Source organism: Aquarana catesbeiana, linkage group LG01 (genome assembly GCF_042186555.1).
Source record: "Aquarana catesbeiana isolate 2022-GZ linkage group LG01, ASM4218655v1, whole genome shotgun sequence".
Classification (NCBI taxonomy): domain Eukaryota; kingdom Metazoa; phylum Chordata; class Amphibia; order Anura; family Ranidae; genus Aquarana; species Aquarana catesbeiana.
Window position 1 is genome coordinate 67357585 of NC_133324.1, and position 19857 is coordinate 67377441.

At 41.1% G+C, this 19857-nt stretch overlaps 1 protein-coding gene across 2 annotated transcripts in view; it reads left to right on the forward strand.

Annotated features, from left to right (window-relative positions):
- Positions 1-19857, forward strand: part of DCC (DCC netrin 1 receptor) — a 980705-nt gene that overhangs the window by 813733 nt on the left and 147115 nt on the right. For both annotated transcript variants that reach the window (XM_073619854.1, XM_073619846.1), the window contains exon 15: positions 9556-9750. In XM_073619854.1, the coding sequence (XP_073475955.1) occupies positions 9556-9750 (195 nt within the window). The remainder of the gene's footprint in view (positions 1-9555; positions 9751-19857) is intronic.

Below are 19857 nucleotides of genomic sequence, written 5' to 3' on the forward strand. Positions count from 1 at the left end.
TTAAGGGATGTCCATATAGGTAGATGTGATGGTCAGGTGCCCTCTTCCCTTTTGTAAATATAGGGAACCTCTGCATATAGCACATTCTATCTATAGATTTTACTAATTAATTACATAATACAAGGCATTACCATTTAGTTGAGCCAAGAAAAAGCATGAAGTCTACATCTAGTTCTGGCTAGAAGTAGATCGTTAGTAGATTTATGGATTAAAAGGCTATTTATAAAAGACCCCAATACCGTCAAAATAAAAAAAATAAAAGCAGGGACTATTTCTCCAGCCTCCTCATTTACAGGTAGAAGCAGGGCCGTCTTTAATTTTGATTGGGCCCTGGGCAAACATTTTCTTGGGGCCCCCCCTCCATTCTAAGACATACAAAAAATAGCAGGTAGACTCAAAATCAGTTTACTGCAGCAGATCACGCAGCGATTGCAATTGTTTGCCAGAGGTTACAGCCTATCATTACTGCTCAATGGCTGGTTTCTAGAGGTTACAACACATAATTTCTGCTTGCCGATTGGTTGCTAGAGGTTAATGTACATTATTAGCGCTCACTAATTGGTTGCTAGGGGTTACAGCACATCATTAGCACTTACTGATTGGTTGCTAGAGATTAAAGCAGATCACTACTGTTTGCTGATTGGTTGCTAGAGGTTAATGCACATTATTACCTCTCACTGAGCAGGGGAGCAATCCCAAATAATTGAGCAAGTAAAGGGGCACATTAATACACATACTACAGGAGAGGTTCAGAGACTGCGACATACTGCAGGAGACAATCAGAGACTGCGGACATACTGCAGGAGACAATCAGAGACTGCGGACATACTGCAGGAGACAATCAGAGACTGCGGACATACTGCAGGAGACAATCAGAGACTGCGGACATACTGCAGGAGACAATCAGAGACTGCGGACATACTGCAGGAGACAATCAGAGACTGCGGACATACTGCAGGAGACAATCAGAGACTGCGGACATACTGCAGGAGACAATCAGAGACTGTGGACATACTGCAGGAGATTACCAGAGACTGTGGACATACGGCAGGAGACAATCAGAGACTGCGGACATACTGCAGGAGACACTCAGAGGCTGTGTACATACTGCAGGAGACAATCAGAGACTGTGTACATACTGCAGGAGACAATCAGAGACGGCGGAAATACTGCAGGAGACACTCAGAGACTGTGTACATACTGCAGGAGACACTCAGAGGCTGTGTACATACTGCAGGAGACAATCAGAGGCTGTGTACATACTGCAGGAGACAATCAGAGACTGTGTACATACTGCAGGAGACAATCAGAGACTGTGTACATACTGCAGGAGACAATCAGAGACGGTGGAAATAGTGCAGGAGACACTCAGAGACTGTGTACATACTGCAGGAGACAATCAGAGACTGCGGACATACTGCAGGAGACAATCAGAGACTGCGGACATACTGCAGGAGACACTCAGACTGCGGACATACTGCAGGAGATTACCAGAGACTGCGGACATATTGCAGGAGACAATCAGAGACTGCAGACATACTGCAGGAGACAATCAGAGACTACAGACATTATACAGGTGATGGTCAGAGAACTTTTAGCAATGCACAGCTTTACAATTAAATAACACAGCTCAGGGTTTAAACAGTCAGGCCTTTAATGGGTGTAAGGACATACCTGGCCAGCCAAACTCACTACATACATTCAGGTGTGTGGGCGGGGCTTCCACTCTCTGCTCTCACTAAAGCAGCTGGGAGCTCCACTGATGCTTTGTTGGGTGGGCCCACATCACCCGTGAATGGTCGCCCCGATGACAGCTTTGCAGAGCGCACAGAGGACATGGGAGGATGTATTCCGCGCTAGCCAGCTGAGAGGGGCGGGGCCGGGAGCTCCACTGACCCACATGCAGCCTGTGTACTGGGAATAGAGCGCCTGTAGTGAGAGCCAGTGATCGGAGTGGGAGTGTCATTGGAGCTCCCGGCCCCGCCCCCGGACCTCTGTATTCACCAGCCAGTATAGAGGGGGCGGGGCCGGAAGCTCCACTGACACTCCCAGTCCGATCACTGGCTCTCACTACAGAAGCTCTTTTCCGAGTACACAGGCTGCACGTGGGCGGGGTCAGAGCGTCAGTGGAGCTCCCGGCCCCTCCCCCTCTCAGCTGGCTAGAGAGGAATACATCCTCACGTGTCCTCTGTGCGCTCTGCAAAGCTGTGATCGGGGCCCCAATTCACGGCTAGCGCGGGCCCCCCAACAAAGATTGGGCCCAGGGCAAGTGCCCCGTTTGCCCTGCGCTAAAGACGGCCCTGGGTAGAAGTATGATATGGTGCACTTTAATAAAAGATATTAACTGACACGAATACAGATAGTCATACCTTGCTGGGTCTCTTCAGTTTTTTGTGACAACATTAAACTAAAATGTCATCCTGACACCCCCCCGACTAAATGAAGAGTTTGGTGCCTTTAATGGAATGTTAGAGGGTTTAAATGGAACTTTTCTATTCCCTTGGATAACTTTCCATCACCAAACTCTCTTTATCTGCTTCAATCTGAATAATACATGTCATTTAAATTTCCCCCAGGGCTGCATACATTTTGGCCAAAGAAACTGTTCAGTCATCAGTAAAGTGAAGCCTTCTTCCTCCCCAGTTGGGTTGGTTAATAGAGATCTCTGCTCCGAGGGTTCATTACTGCGATCGGTTTTATTTCTCTCTCTATTACAATTTAATTTCCCTTTTAATAGTCAGAAAGATAGAGCAGAATATCACATGCGAGCACAATGGGCCGGTTTTTCAAAATGACTTAAAGAAGAATTCTCAATGCTACCTTTGTCGGTACTACAGACAATCCGGTTCTCTTCTTTTTATCTTTCTAGAGATTGATATATACTATTTTGTCAAAAGTATTGCGACGCCTGCATTTACATGCACATGAATTTAATGGCATCCCAGTCTTAGCCCGTAGAGTTCAATATTGAGTTGGCCCACCTTTTGAAGCTATAGCAGATTAAACTCTTCTTGGAGGTCAGGACTCTGGGCAGGCCAGTCAAGTTCCTCCACCCCAAACTCGCTCATCCATGTCTTTATGGACCTTGCTTTGTGCACTGGTGCAAATCATTTGGTGGAGGGGGGATTATGCTGTGGGGCTGTTTTTTTCCAGGGGTTGGGCTTGGCCCCTTAGATCCAGTGAAGGGAACTCTTAATTTGTCAGCATACCAAGACGTTTTGGACAATTTCATGCTCCCAACTTTGTGGTAACAGTTTGGGGATGGCCCCTTCCTGTGCCAACATGACTGCACACCAGTGCACAAAGCAAGGTCCATAAAGACATGGATGAGTGCGTTTGAGTCCTGACCTCAACGCAATAGAAAACCTTTGGGATGAATTAGAGCGGAGACTGCGAGCCAGGCCTTCTCGTCCAACATCAGTGACTGACCTCACAAATGCTCTTCTCGAAGAATGCTCAAACATTCCCATACACACACTCCTAAACCTTGTCGACAGCCTTCCCAGAAGAGTTGAAGCTGTTATAGCCGCAAAGGGTGGGCCAACTCAATATTGAACCCTACGGACTAAGACTGGGATGTCAATAAAGTTCATGTGCGTGTAAAGGCAGGCGTCCCAATACTTTTGACAATATAGTGTATTTAACCCTCTTCCTTTTTGGAATATAAAGAACTACCCTTGCACTGGGTGTTACCTCATCCCTTGCTTCCCCAGCAGCTGACGCTCACGTGTTCTCTTTAAAGCTCTGGCTTATAGGCAGGTCCTTGGCATCTGCGTATGCAATGCAGGATAGATGGTCCTTCATTGCACGTGATGATGTCACAACTGAGATCGCTATCTGTCGTGCCAAAGGGAATACTCAGCAGGGGAGCATTTAACTCTTGCAGTGCAGGGGGGACCCTACTGCAAGGGTATTTCATTTTATATCCCTAGAGTTCAGCTTTAGATAAATGCCTCTCTTTAGTCATTATTATAAACAGTGCAGGTTACTGAATTTGACCTAATATCAGCCTCTTGCAATCCCCTGTACAACAGAGCTTAAACTAGGGGAAAGAAAGCAGCACAAGGACCTAGTCAGTTGTGCTGCAGTGCTTACTGCGTTGTACTAGTGCAGTCACAATTAAGGGGAAGTCACAATTTGGGGGAGAGAGGGGGGAGCAAGACCTGTAAACCTATACATGCATTGTATGTGCATTATAATACAAGGGGTACCGTGTACCTGAAACCAAAAAAGGAAATAATCCTGGTATATCTACAAACATGTTTCGGGAAACAAGAAACATAGCTTTCCTAAAGGGAATTGCTGCTCTACACCTTTGCCTATGCCACTGCTACCAAATCGTGGATGCATTATTTATACATGGCTTATTACACTTTATGCTACCCTACCTTATTAAATAGGCCTATGAGGTTGATTTACTAAAGGCAAATAGGCTGTTCATTTTGCAAGAGAATCTTTACTTTTTAAGGCAAATTTCCTTTGGCTTAGTGAATGACATGAATCTTTGCAGATTCCATCATCCAATCATATGCAAGCAAGAAAACTGTTTTTTTTTCTCCTTGCACATGATTTGGTATTCTTTGCAAAGTGAATTGTGGCCACATTCACTTAGCTAAGGGACAAATGCCTTGCCTAGGCGAGCAGCCTATTTTCCTTTGATAACTCAAGTCATATGAGTCAAAAAAAACACAATCAATGGTGGCCGCTCCATTAGGTGCGAAGGGGCGCCACCCCCCTAATTCATGCACCTGGCATCTATCTTCGTGCAGGGCACCGGATTTCAATGGGGTTTTTTTTAGAAGCAAGTGATTAGAGCCCAAGGCTCTAATTGGCTTAAAAAAAGGGGTGGGCTCAGGGCACAGAGCACTGTGCCCTGAGCCAACCCAGTTGTGTGACATTAGCGAATTAATATTCGCTAATGTCTTCCTGCTTCTCCTCCCGGCCAATCTGGTCTCGGCCAGTCTTAGTACTACCGGCCAATCTGGTCTCCGGACCCACTTTCCGTTCGGCTGGGAGGAAAAGCAATGGCCCCGGCTCTTCCCTAGGCAAGCTGGAGCGAGCGGCAGCAAAAAACGCTTCCAGGAGCCCAACCCTGGATCCAGCACCACCTTGTCATCGAAAGGTAAGGCACGGATCTCCGCCTTCCCGTTCGACCCACCGGGGGGGGGGGGAGCACCAGCCGCCACTTCACACAATACTGATTGACTCTGCTCTGCACAGGTAACAAAAGCTAAAACTGTTTATAGCAACATATTGGGGTTGATTTACTAAACCTTGAGAGTGCAAAATCAGGTGCAGCTATGTTCGGTAGCCAATCAGCAACTTGAGCTTGTCCAGTTAGGCTTTGACAAAAAAAATCCTGGAAGCTGATTGGTTTCTATGCACAGCTGCACCAGATTTTGCACTCTCCAGTTTTTGTAAACCAACCCCATTATCCGTGTGCTTTTCAAGTGGAACCTACCGTAAAGCAAACAACCTGTCTACAAAGCCTATGGTGTAAATTGACTTCCTCCAGGGTGCATACTAGGTCTGGAGCAGTACAGTAATTAAACAGGTTTCCAACGCAAGTGTGAAGCCTGCAAGTTAAAAAAATGACACCTTTTTCCAGAGCTTGTCACACAGGTATTTAATTTGTGATCATTTTTCTTTTTATTCCATAAAATGTTACATTACGTTATGTTGCATTATATTATACTATTTGTTTTTATAACATTTCATGTTGTTTTCTATTGATTTTATTTGTGCCCTTTATGTATTTATTTATTTATTTATTTATTTATTTATTTATTCTGCTTTTGGCTATTATATCGGAAATGATTCAGCCAGTAGAATTACTGTATGTTAATGTGACTTCTACTCTTCTAAATAGCCAGCTACTGTGTACATTTTGAGAAGTAGCTCTTCTAATTGTAAAGACTGCTTTTGGGAATACTTCACAGTCACCACAGTCTGTCTTATGATGGCTCAGCTATTCATTTTTTGGTTTATTTTATTTTTAAATTATATGTTACTACTGTGTTGTAAGTGTCTTTGATGATACCAAATATTGGCTTGCCCCTTCCGCTCTCAAAGGGGCAAGCTTCTATGCGATGCTCTTGAAGCTGCTTGCAGCACAGCAGAATCCTTGATGTCTGACTGTATGCCAACATAAGACACTCACGCCTCCGGTAAGAAGAAATTCTGTACTGAAACCAAACCCTTTGCATGTGTTTGTTGTTGTCTAGTAGGGTTCTCTATCCAACGTAAACAAGATACATTCGAAAATATTGCCACCAGGTCAAAAAGGTGTTCCATTTACTTGAATGGTATTGGTGGAAGCAATGGGAAGTGTATATTATATAAGACAGGTTTAATATCTACCATAGTCTAATAAGGATATATTTCAAATACATTTAATATACAGTTTCGTGTTAATTCATGAGATTTTGCTAGAATAGTAATAGATTTGTTTTCTGTTAAATTGTCCATCTATAGAGGTAACGGATATTGGAAATGTTGATGACCCACCGATATGTTTTGCTTCAGGTGTTTGAACATTTACTGAACCCATGGAATTTTTTTTTTATATATATATAAATTCCCCCTAGTTTACTCCCTTGCTGCTTGAACCTGCAGTTTTACATCTAGAGGTCAGAGAGTGGGAAAAGCAACTGGGTTTACCAATTTTTCCAGCTACAATTAAATAATTATGCTCAGATTTTTGGAAGCGAGTCGGGCCAAGAACTTTCCATCACCCCCTTGTATATTTAAAAAAATTACAAAAATGTTATAATAGAATTATGTTCAGATTTCAGGAAGTGGGTTAGGACAATACATTTTCAGCACTCCCGAGACCGTGACTTAGAGAATTATGGAGACCCTCTTTCTCCATTGTCATTTATTGCTACATCTTCCCTATGAGTTCCTATAGTTTCTTATTGGGCAAATGATGCAATTACATATATGTATTTATGTTCCCACTTCAAGCTAATTACATCACTTATTTAGGAAGTGTATGTCTCCTTTATCTGAGGAAATAGTTAATAACGAATAGGAATGGGGGGGGGAGTAGGGACTCAAACCATGATTCTCCTTTCAAACAGGGAATGGACAATGGTTTTCAGAGGTCAGAGAGGTGTGAAGCTGGAGCTCTTGTAGAGGAGAATTCAGCTTTCAGGAGTATAGGGAAAAATGGGTAATGGTCCACAAGACTCTATTTTCGATATGGTTAATGGGTGGAGGGAGAGTCAATATGTGATAATCAGATCACGGGAGTAGGATCTCAACTCATAATTTTCCTTTAAAACAGGGAATGGACATTGGTTTTCAGAGGTCAGAGAGATATGAAGCTAAAGCTCTTGTAGAGGAGAATACAGCTTCCAGGAGTAGAGGGCAAAATCGATAATGGTTAACATAACACTTTTTCCAGTTTGCTTAATGGGTGGAGGAGGATTCAAAATATGGTAATACTGATATACCTGAGAGTCTATCTGATCCCGCCCAAGGCTTCATTAGGATTGTTATGGGGGGAGGAGTAGGATCTCAATGCATAATTCTCCCATTCCGGACATTGGTTTTCAGAGGTCAGAGAAGTATGAAGCTGGAGCTCTTCTAGAAGACAATACAGCTTCCAGGAGTAGAGGGAAAAATCAGTAATGGTCCACATGACCCCTATTCCAGTTTTGTTAATGGGTGAAGGGGGAGACAAGATATGGTAATATTAAGGTACCTGAGAGTCTATCAGATCCCATCCAAGGCTTCATTGGGATGGGGTGGGGGAGTAGGATCTCAACCCATAATTCACCTTTCAAACAGGGAATGGATATTGGTTTTCAGAGGTCAGAGGGGTATGAAGCTAGAGCTCGTGTAGAAGATAATACAGCTTCCAGGAGTAGATGGAAAAATCGGTTATAGTCCACATGACTCTTTTTCCAGTTTGCTTAATGGGTGGAGGGGGGAGTCAAGATATGGTAATACTGAGGTACCAAAGAGTCTATTGGATCCCATCCAAGGCTTCATTAAGGCAAACTGATTTCCCTTCCGTCTGTTAATATGAATACTTTGCAATTTATATTAAGCACTGATTTATTTTAAAGTCTCAAAATTAGATCCCCACAAAAAGTCTCAACTGATTTAGCCTAGGTTTACACTGACTGTGGGAATGAAATTATGCAAGTTCAGCTGATTTCAGAGAAGATGGCAATAGAAATCACACCCCAAAATCGTCAAAAGTAGTGTAGAAACTACTTTTGAGAATTGGTGTGGCGCCGCAAATGCGGCATCGCACCGATTAGGATGGACAAATGTTAATTATAGTTAATTAATGAATAAATTTACATGTAGGACTTTTATAGCTCCCTTTGCATACAAAAAATATAGATGTGCATATACTGCTTTGCTGAATGAAACTTTATTTGAAATATTTAATCGTCTATTTAGTCATCAACCATCAGACAATCATTGGTCACCAACAAGCTGTAAAACAATAAAAAATACAACAAAATAAAGTCTATCTTTAGCATTAAACTGAAAAGCAATTATAATAAAGCAAAGGAAAGCTATATATAAGCAATACAAAATGTTTTCTCTCATTTCCCATTCCGTGTCAATATACTATACCTGAGAAACTCTGGTCTCTATGGCTCAATGTCCCTGGGCTATCCCCAAGGGAGCTTGTTCTGATGCGGGTAATATCCCAGGGGCTGAGTATAGTTTGGAAGCTTCCAGGGAACATAGGTGAGATATGGGTGAGCTGTCTGGCCTTCTATGGGTCCAAACCCATTACATTGATTTGGAAAATTGGATAGGGGAGGTTCAATGGCAGATAACTTTAACAGGATAGAGATGCGGTTTAACAATGTACCAAATTTGCATGGAAAGTGAGTTGTCTTTAACTGTGTTTATTGGTATAATGGAATGGAAACAGCTTTTGTACTTGCTCATTGTTCTGCTATTCTTTGTACTTAGTATTGTCTCATTCAATAAAAACTTTTGTGGTTTAAAAAAATATATATACTATACCTTCTGTACTGCATTTTTACTCTTAAAAAGGTGTAGGAAAAGAAAAAAGCAAGCATCAAACTGCATGCATGGCCTAAAATTAAACAAATTAAACATCATAAGTAAAATTTTGGATTTCTTTATTTTATGGAGTTATCTACTTTAACATCTTCAAAATGCCTAGATAGTAAAAAACAAAAACAAACTACTGTTTACTTGTGTATTTTAAAGAAGCGGGTTTTGTGAACTCTGGGAATATCAGTAAATTAAACATGATGTGTAATGAGGTTTGTGAGAATTTGTTTTTGTTGGTCCATGTGGATATCACACTTGGCTACCAATAAATACTACATTGTTTTGCATTAATCATAACATTCATTTCATGTGCTATAACACTCATAAGAAATCTATTTTTCTGGCTTCCAACTAGTTAGAAGCTTCGGGTCCCTGAGTCGGGATTATCTATTTATAACACAACATCCAACATTCAGAAAATGATCAAAACATAATAGTCAGGCTTTGGGCTAGAAGGAGGAAGTCAACAGAATATTAATGCTCTTTTTGTTTGATTTGTAGAATCTCAAGTGCCAGACCAGCCCAGTTCTCTTCATGTCAGACCGCTCACCACCAGTATCATTATGAGCTGGACACCGCCGCTGAACCCCAACATTGTGGTGCGGGGGTACATCATTGGCTACGGCGTTGGGAGCCCCTATGCTGAGACGGTGCGGGTAGACAGCAAGCAGCGGTATTATTCCATAGAGAATTTAGGTAAGTCTTTGAACAAGACAACGCTGCTAACCATTTTCTTTGTGTCCTAATGTGAACCGGTACTTAAAAATAAAATAAAGGAAAAATACAAAACATAAGGAAAGAAGCAAAAAGTTAAAACAATAATCAAGAAAGGTAATTAGAAGGACAGACATAAAAGGATCTATTTATAAAATAAAAATTGCTTATCTGCAGTATGTATCCAGCTAGACTGCATGTACTTTTCTTGTATGTGAATTAATTCACAAACTGATTTTTGCACAATATATCAAGCTGTTGCTGTTGTGTGAATACGGCAAAATCGAATGTTCTTTGGTTCTATTTGAGCATTGCTGCTGGGAGAATGGTACAGATTTGAATTTCTATTTTAATGTAAATATTGGCTCATCCTCAAGTGGAAAATAAATGTTGTTGAATGTTCTTAGGGTAGTTTATCTTCTAATCGAATATTCCTAGAGTGTATTCTCTTATTTTTTTATTTTGATTGGATGTTCTTAGGGTGTTTTAGCCTAGTATCAAATGGGGTTAGTCTAGTTTCTCTTCAGATCAGATGTTTCTAGGGTATTTTCTCATAGGATTTAATGTTCTTATGGTATTTTGACTTTTGGTCCAAAGTTCTCAGTGCGTTTTGTCTTTTCACTGAATGGTCTTAATATATTTTCTCTTATGCCGCGTACACACGGTCGGACTTTTCGTCTACAAAAGTCCGACAGCCTGTCCGACAGACTTCCGGCGGACTTTCGGCGGACTTGCAGCAGACTTTCTAACAAACGGACTTGCCTACACACGACCACACAAAAGTCCGACGGATTCGTACGTGATGACGTACACCGGACTAAAATAAGGAAGTTCATAGCCAGTAGCCAATAGCTGCCCTAGCATGGGTTTTTGTCCGTCGGACTAGCACACAGACGAGCGGATTTCGGGGTCCGTCGTAGTTACGACGTAAAGATTTGAAGCATGTTTCAAATCTAAAGTCCGTCGGATTTGAGGCTGAAAAAGTCTGCTGAAAGTCCGGAGAAGCCCACACACGATCGGATTACCAGCCAGCTTTAGTCCGTCGGCGTCCGTTGGACTTTTGTAGACGAAAAGTCCGACCGTGTGTATGCGGCATTAGAATTAAATGTTCTTGGGGTATTTTCTTATAGGATTAAGTGTTCTTAGGGTGTTTTCTCCTAGGATCAAATGTGGTCAGGGTAGTTTCTCTTCAGATAAGATGTTCTTAGGGTATTTTCTCATAGGATGTAATGTTCCTTATGGTATTTTGACTTTTGGTCGAAAGTTCTCAGTACGTTTTGTCTTCTCACAGAATGGTCTTACTGTATTTTCTCTTATAATCAAATGTTCTTAGGGTATTTTCTCTTAGGATCGAATATTCTCAGAATATGTTGCATCCAGTACTGATTATATATACCAGATAATTCTTATTATATTCACCAGAGAAATCCATGCAATAATATGTATAATGATTAACAAATTCAAATAACTTTCAATTTGACAACAAAGAAACAAACAGTATCAGCAAATGTTATATTCCCCCCCAGAAGACAACTTACATACTAGAAACATATTTTATATATATAATGTGTGTGTGTAACAGCCCTGGGTTTTCTTTTTACGGGGTTCAGCAAGCAGAGAGTTTATGACTAATACAAGTTAAGTTCACAGGGTAGTCCACCAGAGCTGGGGGGGGGGGGGAGTCTGTGTGAAGGACAGCAGTATGGCACAGGGAGGGGCACTCAGCATGGATTACAGAGCTACAGCAAAAGGGTTACGATCAATGGTAGCTATCCAGGGTATGGCTATGGACAATCGGCAAGAATCACAAAAGGGTTAAGTCCAGCAGTAGCAATCTGGGGTGCAGGCAGGGATGACAAACAAGGATCACAGAGTGAAAATATTATGAAGTAAAGGAAGGGTGGACTTTCTTGGTGGACACAATTAAGTGCGGGAACTGGGGTGTGCTGTACCTACTGTTGGGCGTCAGTAGGAAAGAAGTTCTTGGCCCACATGCAGGAGATCTGATGCCTTGCAGACAGGTGGTGAGGGGAGGCAAGAAGCTGTGTGCAGGTGTTGGTTACCGAGACATGGGGCATGTAGATGAGGTAGGAGGTGCGCTCGATATGCAGGGACGTCACACTTCAGGCTTTTATACAACGTGTTTATTGAAGTTTGCCGTTCACAGGGTACAACTAGAGGCAACATGGTGAAAAGTATCCCCCTTCATCAGAGCGGAGGTGGCGGATTAATTAACAACTTGCCTGGAGCTGGAAATTAGTTGTTACCGGGGCTCTTGTGAGGCTGCAAAATGAGGAACAGAGGCCTCTATGCAACCTTAGTGGTGTGGTGTGGTGGGGTACATGGAGGAAGCAAAAATGGGGTGTTGTTACAATATATATGATGGATGGATGGAAGACTGAATGGGTAGACAGATAGATACCTTTACCTGCTGTGACAATTCCACACTTGACCATTGTAATATAGATACAATACTAATATATTTTCTGGAATGAGATGACCATTTGACCTTTTTTGACCCATCCTTGTCGTAGAAAGGTCTCCTTGAATCTGTTTGATTTCCATGTGCATTGAAATAGGTAATCATTCCTTTTTATTAAATGGGGACATACTGGAGGCCCTCCAATGGAATGGATAAGTTATGTAGGCCACCTTTCCAGTGATGAAATTCATTGCAGTAAGTGTAGCGGCTGACGTTCTTGGAATTCTGAGTTTTCAATCACAAAGTCTTATTACAATGTGTGACTGAATGCGGCAGAGAGGTGACTGACAGCTCGCAGTCTCAGGGGGGTTCTCTAGCAGACTTCTTGCTTCCTAATCGTTACCATGAAAGCTCCTTGAAGGAATCTTAACAGTCAGCTTCTTTAATATCAAGCTTTCATGATGTACTATTAAAGGGATGTTTTAATGGAGAAAATCAGGAAAATAATATGCTTTCTCCGCTTTGAATTAACAATCTGGAAAGCTAAACCAAAAAGTCACTCTGTTTGTAAGGGGGGCTAATAATATGGGGCAATATGTATGTAAATATTCTCATCTCCGCATAGATAATGAGATATTTGACATTTATAAAATGTTACCATGCAGCCTATTGTTCTGTGTAATCAGCCATAATAGGCTAAAGGAAGCATAAAACTGAATTCTAAGCAGATTATGAAACAGCACCTAGGTCTGTTGTTATTTATTAGACAAATGTGTATTTTTTAAATACAACTGATTATGTCTATATATTAACTTCCATCTACTTACACTGGAAAAGGAGGGTAAGCAGTCTGAATTAAACATGGCTTTGCATAGTGTAGTCACTGCAAACATGCTTAAAGAAAGGAGCGCAAGAGAATGACCTCTTGAGATTCCTATTGCTTCTCCATTGTCACTGCATAGGGGATGGGCAAAGTAAGGAGGGGGGGGTGTATTGCCTGAATGCCGTAGGGAAAGGAGAGGTCAAGGACTTTGTTGTGCTTTTGGACCAGTTTGGGGCGCTAGTTGCAGTTTCTCAAGCTGTTTACCCCAGAGGAACCTTTAAAACAATTTATGAATTTTCAGGTCTTGGGTAACCTCTGCTAAAACCAATTTGTAGGTGGTAAGTGGAAATAATGCACCTTACATTGATAGCTAGTGGGAAGAGACCCCCTCTTACAGTAGTGGTGAGAATGCCATCCTTACAAATAGTAGGCAACCGGCCGTGAAGTCAGAAGGCTTCACTACCAGTTTCCCTTAGTGAAGATGCCGGCGCCTGCACCTGAAGCCTATAAAGAATCGGCTCGGGTGAGGACATCGCTGGATACCTGGACAGGTAAGTATCCTTATATTAAATGTCAGCATCTACAGTATTTGTATTTTGTATAGTATTTGGGGGAAGACTGGAGCCCCTCTTTAAACTCACATTATACATCCATGGTCCAATGTTGTCACCATCAGGAAACCCACCCTGAGAAATGTTTTGCAGCCATTGCCATAGTTCATATAGCAAATATATATATAGCTGCAAAGAGGCAGCTGGAGATCAGTAGTACTGAGAATTAAAAAAAAAAAAAAAAAAAAAGGATATTTGATGTTGAAAAGTTGAAATTGTTTTTGGCAATTGCCTCGTACGAGTGGGCCTACTAGACCTCTAGATATGTCTCCTCGTGTCAGGTACCTGCATTCCACCTTTATATACGCATGGTCACTCAAATGTTAACTGATTTTGGCTACTGTTATACTTCCCACTTGTTTTTAGTCCATTCTTGGACCACTGCCTACTTTTATTGTAACATACATTGTCTAATAAAATGTTTGAACAAAAAAAGTTTAAATTGTTTAGGATACACAGTGTTTTAGCAAACTAAATGTCATTCAGTTAGGTTTTACGTCATATCAGTTTTGGTTGGGCTGATTATTTAAAGCCAAAAGGGTTTTTTTATATTCATCCACATCTGATTGTAGGAAAATCTTCTGCCACTTTGGTTTACATTACTCTGACTAAACAAGCAAGTACCACTGTCAGCTAGTTGAAGTGATACTTGTAGCAGCCAGTTTTCTCAGCGAAGTGGCATTACAAAGAACAGATCAAGAAAGAGATCAATAGGTTTCCATGAAACGGATAGTAAAAACCAGACAGAGGTACTAACTCTTCCCCACACTGCCCAAAACTAAAAAAAAAAAATAAAAAAGAGCTAGAAGAATGACTTTGTGAAGGATTCCCTTATTTTATGTTACTAGTCTACAGGATTTGGAGTATCGACACTTAAACTTGCCAGGCGGCTGTGATGAACGGCTTTTCCAACCTTTCCCGCGTAGTGTTATTTACAGGGCTTTAGATCTCCATGGCAAAAGTCAGAAAACTTTTCAGAGTTTCTTGGTTTATAAGATCCTAAACAATATCAGGGAAACAATATAAAGCAAGAGAAAAAAAAAGGAGGTCCTCCATCATCGAGGTGATAAAAAAAACAATGGCACTTTTATCTTCTTATACTTCTGCATTCGCAGCTTAGTTTTCTCTGCAATATGGGTATAATAAACCAAACCTGATAAGGCAGAACAGGTGGGCAGTCAGGAGGAACTGCACTGTGAGTTTTAAATAGGATGTTTCATGCATCCATAATGCTTTATTCCAGCTATTTATGGATGATGAAAGCTGCTATCCTGCAAATTAATGTTTTTTTTTCAATGTAAGACAAAAACCCAATTCTAGGCTAATTTTTTTAATGTACCCTAGTAGGTGTTAAAAAAAAAAAGAGCTTAGCATGCAACTCTCACCTTCACTTTAGCAATGTGCGCCGCAGTAACCCATGGTTTGGCCATAAGATGTCTTTAGTCTTCCAGGTTGAATGACACCTAGTATCATTCAACTTGGAAGACTGAGGGTATCCTGTGAGTGTAGCATCTCAACTCAGTGCTCTGCATTCAGTATGTAATGGTGCCAAGAGCAGCAACAACATCATCATAGGTGTGCCAGGTGTCCCCAGGCCTGAATGAACACAGGGATTAGTACCATGTGTTTGAGCTTTGGGGTGCACACCCTATAAATCATTACATTAATGTCACGCTCTTTGCCAGTTTACTGTCCCTCAGACTTTAGGGGATCCTAACTGTGGCCAGTGGGTTGTAGAGAAATTAGAAGGATTTGTGCCCCATTGTTGGGGACAATGGAAGGATTTATTCTCCGTTGTTGGTGTCAGTGGAAGGAATTGTCCCCCATCATTGATGTTCCGCAGCCACAGGAAATGCTTTTATGCTAGACGTATTTTATGCATGCCCATGTGCATGAGGCTTTAGACTGCATCTGGAACCCCTAAGGATGCCCTGGTTGACAGAGAGCTGTCTTAAAAATTGTAATCTTAAGTCTTATCCATCCTGTTTTAGGTTTTGCGCTCTATCAATACACCTACTGGTCAACTGGTGGAACAGTTGAAAGATTTCTCCCCAAATTCTATAAAGATTTGAGATGAGCTACTACATTCTGTCCTAGTAACAATGATCACCAAAACAAATAGAAAGGGCCAAATATTACCAGCACTGACATAGACAGCATTATAAACCTGAGATGGGTTCTAATTCTTCCCAAATCTATCCAAAGGTAAAAAGAAAAAAAAAAAAAGTTGTAGATACACTGTGACAGCCTACATCTCCTTTACAGCGTTTTTATATTAATGGAAATCCACATGATATTAGCTGCCGTTTCCCTTTAAAGGTGGTCACAGGAAGCCAATGACAATGACACTCTACCTTTCTGTTCTATGAGAATAATGATAATTTGATTAGATGATTCTATGTTGGCATTTGCCAGACAAGCAATAGATTACCTGCGGCTGCTGCCTGGTCATTATCAGTATGATGAGTTTTCAAGAGGCATAAAGGAAAGAAAGTATGTCAGACCTCATCTATCAGTCGTTGAGCTCCCATGTAAGATGTTTTGTTGGGTGTATTGGTTTATAATGGGACCATACGTCAATCTTATGAGCTTGACGTACATTGGTGAACCTTCTCAATAAACTTCTTCATTTAGCTTGTTCCACTCCAAGGATTTGATTTTCTTTCACCTGCCTGATGAAAAACTGTTTATATTTGCAGCACTGATATGTTCACCTGGCTTCACAGAGGACATTGATGCACCAGTTTTTAAAAAAGCTTGCAATCTTATGCCCCTACCACAGTCACAGACAAGTGTTAGTTATGGTGGAAGCTGAATAACCTACTTGTTATTTTATGACTGCTAGAGGAAAACAGTGTACAGTCACAAAAACACAGGGAGAGCTTGCAATTCCTTGTAGACGGAAACAGGGACAATTAAATTGGAGACCAAGTACTGCATGGCCACAGTGCAAATAAATAGGCCACCATGGTGCTTCCAGTGCTTTTTTTCTGAATGTTTAATAAAACTGATAATTAGCTTTTAAAACATGGGTTTAATTATTGAAGCCAAGAAAATCACAAGCTACATTTTTAAATATATTTTAAAAAAATATTTTAACTTAAAGAGACCCTATCACCAACTTAAATTAGAAGGCTGAGTTCACACCTATGCGAACTGGATGCAGGTTTCACACATCTCCACAGTGGCTCGATGTGAATTGCACAGGAGCCCTGTGCATCTTTTGGTCCGTTTCAGGTCCGAATTCAGCCCAAAATTCGGGCTGAAATCGGACCTGAAACGGTGAATGGAGATGTACCAGTCTCCTGCTGTGAGCTCCAGTGTGAATCCAGCTAAAGGCTAAAAGTACTCCCACCCCCCATTCTAAAGTCTAGTTTCTTTATTTTTGTTCAACTCAGCAGGCTGAATGGAAAAAAACTGACAGCTCAGGAGGATCCACTGTACTAACTATCCAAAGTTAGTACAGCAATCTCCCCTGTTGTTCTATTGTGTTCTGAAAGGGGACGGCCCTCTCGCCAGAACACTACGGTCAGTGCTTTCAGCCATTGGCTGAGAACACAAATCGGGAACCGATCGGCAGACGTTATTTGGTCATGCCCCTTTGATAGAAGCCGGCTGAATGCCCGGCCTTTGTCAGACCGACTGCAGTACACACGGACCGAATGTCAGACGGTTTCTTTTGAACCGGCCAATACCGCCGGACATTCGGCCCATGTGTGCTAGGCTTAAGCCTATTCTATCTAACCCTGTACAGAATCATGATCTATCCAATGGCAGTTTCTGTGTAGAGGAGAGATTGCAGACAACAGCTGCAAATGGCTGGGAGATGACTTCACCCATAGGCTTACTATGGAGCATCATTTGTTGGTTGCCTCTCTTCTACATGTAACCTCTGATCATGGGACCGGACCGGAGTGGCTTCAGAATAGGTAAGTATACAGTACAAATCTTTTCCTTGCAAAGTTAGATGAGACTTAGAATGGAGCTGGGAGTAGGTTTAGCCTTAGTTAGAATTTGACTGAACTTCTAATTTAAATGCAGGTAGAAACACAGATAATCAAGTATTTTAAATGCTTACTTGTAGTGTTTCACTTTCCAAGAATTATTATTACTGACTTGCACTGTGCCTCTGAACTTGATAGAAAAATTTACCGCCCCCACACTCTTTGTGCTGACCCAGTTCCTCCACCCCTCCCTTCCCTACATAACCTTATATGTAGCAGCTGGGCACAGGAATGAAGGGAGATACTATAGAGCAAGGGTCTTCAAACTATGGCCCTCCAGTTGTTCAAGAACTACAACTCCCATCATGCCTAGCCATGTCTGTGAATGTCAGAGTTTTACAATGCCTCATGGGATGTGTAGTTCCGCAACAGCTGGAGGGCCGTAGTTTGAGGACCCCTGCTATAGAGTGTCACTTGAGTCACATGAGTCTGCTGGTGCCGCTGACATCACATCCAAGATGGCAGGACCCAGCATCATTCTCTGGGCTTTTGGTGTCTACACAGTGAAGGCTCCTACTGGTAAATAAAAGATGTTAAATACACATAAAATTATATGAGAAAAGTTTTTGAAAAGAATTCTTGCAATAGGGTGTTTTTAAAGTCCAATGTCAACCAAAACTTTTAGAATGGGGATTGGTGAACTCCATGCCCAAGAGGGATAAGGCAGTGCTGGAAAATGATGGTGGCCACACAAAATATTGACACTTTGGGCCCAATTTGGACATATTCACTAAGGGGTGTACTCACTTTTGTTACCAGCGGTTTAGAAATTAATGGCTGTGTGTTGAGTTTTTTTGAGGGGACAGCAAATTTACACTGTTATACAAGCTGTACACTCACTACTTTACATTGTAGTAAAGTGTCATTTCTTCAGTGTTGTCACATGAAAAGATATAATAAAATATTTACAAAAATGTGAGGAGTGTACTCACTTTTGTGAGATACTGTGTATATATACTGTATCTACATATATATCTATATAATATATATATATTATATATATATATATATATATATATACATGCTGGATGGAGACTTCAATCACAAAATAAGCCTTCAGCCTACAGATGGCATTGTTCACTGCTCAATAATATAATTACCAGATACAGTTACAGTATTAAAAACATAATACATTAATTTGTTTTTAATTAATTAATTGTTATTTTTTTTTAGAAAGCAGCCCCAGCATGTGTAGAATAGAGTAGAAAGGCCTGTCCCTCGCTAACATTCCGTAGAGACGGATCCTTGCCCTCTGCATGGAAGCTGTGTTTTCTCTGCAGAGGTCTGACACCCCTTCCTGCTGAGGCAGAGTTTTCCAGCAAATCATGTAAATCTTATTTATTATGCTACTTGTTTAGTGGTGAGCGCTAAGTGTACAGATTGATCACAGAGTTATTGTCAAGTTAACCGATGCATGCTGACGCTATTACATTTGGCCTGGACATCTAGGCATCAGTGACTCCTAGTCATAACTGAGTTAAAGTTATGCAAAATTATCAAAATAACTAAAAGAAGTTAATTACTTAGATAAAAAAATTGTGATATTTTTTATCCAAGCCCTCTCCTTTTCATTCCCTTGTACTTTAAAATCATTGCTCTCTAGTACAAAGCTTTACATTTTTTTTTTTCCTTTTTTTATTGTAGAAATGGTGAGCAAAGCCAGGATTCCTGTGATACTTCCCATTATGCATTGACCTTAAACTATAATGAAATCCTAAATGAAAGGATAGCAATCATATTTAGCTCAGTCTCTTGTCTGTGGCTAGGTCCTCTGAGATTTTCTTTCTCCTTTGGATAAAAATGAGCCAAGGTTTCATTCATTGCCAAGGGTGAGAGAGGGCTTGATGCTTTTGCATGGTTTCAGTTTCAACAATGGTGCGATATTTTAAGGTACATTTGTCAGTTTTTAATCTTTAACCAAAGTAGCACCAGGGTGGCTAAGTGCCTATTGCTGCTGCTTTACATTGCCAAGGAGTTTGAGGGTGTTTGAGTGCAGTCTGTCTTGCATTAGCGTTATCCTTTATTTATAGGGAATAGATCGTCCTTTGTATAACTTTTCTGTTTTTATTAAGATCAGGAAGAAAAAAATTCAAAAAAAAAAGCCATTTGTTTTACAGAGTTAAGTGCTTAGTGATTCTACTTTACAGTGCCACAGGGTTTGGGAGGGGGCTTGGCTTGAATGCAATCTGTCTTGCATTAGCTTTCTCCTTTTTTATAGGGAACGATGGT